This window comes from Coturnix japonica, unplaced genomic scaffold (assembly GCF_001577835.2).
Source record: "Coturnix japonica isolate 7356 unplaced genomic scaffold, Coturnix japonica 2.1 chrUnrandom524, whole genome shotgun sequence".
NCBI lineage: Eukaryota > Metazoa > Chordata > Aves > Galliformes > Phasianidae > Coturnix > Coturnix japonica.
In genome coordinates, this window is record NW_015439909.1 from 5,840 (window position 1) to 6,903 (window position 1,064).

The 1,064-nt window shown below is 52.3% G+C and overlaps 1 protein-coding gene across 1 annotated transcript in view; it reads right to left on the reverse strand.

The window, feature by feature from the left end:
* The window catches only part of LOC107307256 (aurora kinase B-like), a 10,882-nt gene that overhangs the window by 5,737 nt on the left and 4,081 nt on the right, over window positions 1-1,064 (reverse strand). The window contains exons 3-4 of the mRNA XM_015850748.2: window positions 948-993; window positions 4-123 (exon numbers count right to left, since the gene is read on the reverse strand). Coding sequence (XP_015706234.1) covers window positions 4-123; window positions 948-992 — 165 coding nt within the window. The 5' untranslated portion in view covers window position 993. The remainder of the gene's footprint in view (window positions 1-3; window positions 124-947; window positions 994-1,064) is intronic.

Below are 1,064 nucleotides of genomic sequence, written 5' to 3' on the forward strand. Positions count from 1 at the left end.
CACAGGCATTGCTTTGGGGGGGGGCACCCGTCCCGCAGCCCTTTGTAGCAGCAGAGCATCCGAGGGGGTCCCTGTGCTGGGTGGGGGGGGGTCCTTACAGGGAACCCTATGGGGGGCTCCGCCCTATAGGGGATGGGAGGCCATTAAAGTCAATGGGGGGGAACAGACCCCCTATAGGGGATTGTATGGGGGTCTTATGGGGGTCCTATGGGGTTATATGGGGTCTTATGGGGGTCCTATGGGGTTATATGGGGTCTTATGGGGGCCATTAAAGTCAATGGGGGGGAATAGACCCCCTATAGGGGATTGTATGGGGTCTGTTCTATAGGGGATGGGAGGCCATTAAAGTCAATGGGAGGGAATAGACCCCCTATAGGGGATTGTATGGGGTCTGTTCTATAGGGGATGGGAGGCCATTAAAGTCAATGGGGGGGGAATAGACCCCCTATAGGGGATTGTATGGGGTCTTATGGGGGTCCTATGGGGTTTATATGGGGTCTTATGGGGGTCCTATGGGGTTTATATGGGGTCCTATGGGGTTTATATGGGATCTTATGGGGGTCCTATGGGGTTTATATGGGGTCTTATGGGGGTCCTATGGGGTTATATGGGGTCTTATGGGGGTCCTATGGGGTTTATATGGGGTCTTATGGGGGTCCTATGGGGTTTATATGGGGTCTTATGGGGTTATATGGGGTCTTATGGGGGTCATATGAGGTTTATATGGGGTCTTATGGGGGTCCTATGGGGTTATATGGGGTCTTAAGGGGGTCCTATGGGGTTTATATGGGGTCTTATGGGGGTCCTATGGGGTTTATATGGGGTCCTATGGGGTTTATATGGGGTCTTATGGGGGCCATTAAAGTCAATGGGGGGGAATAGCCCCCCCTATAGGGGATTGTATGGGGTCTGTTCTATAGGGGATTTTAATGGGGGGGGGTTGTTACCTTTAGGGCGTACAATGTAGGGTTGATGTTCTCTTTGTAGGACATCCTAAATGGGGGGGGGCAAAGAATGGACCCCAATGTTTTATTGTATCCTATAAGCACCCCCACCCCCCCATA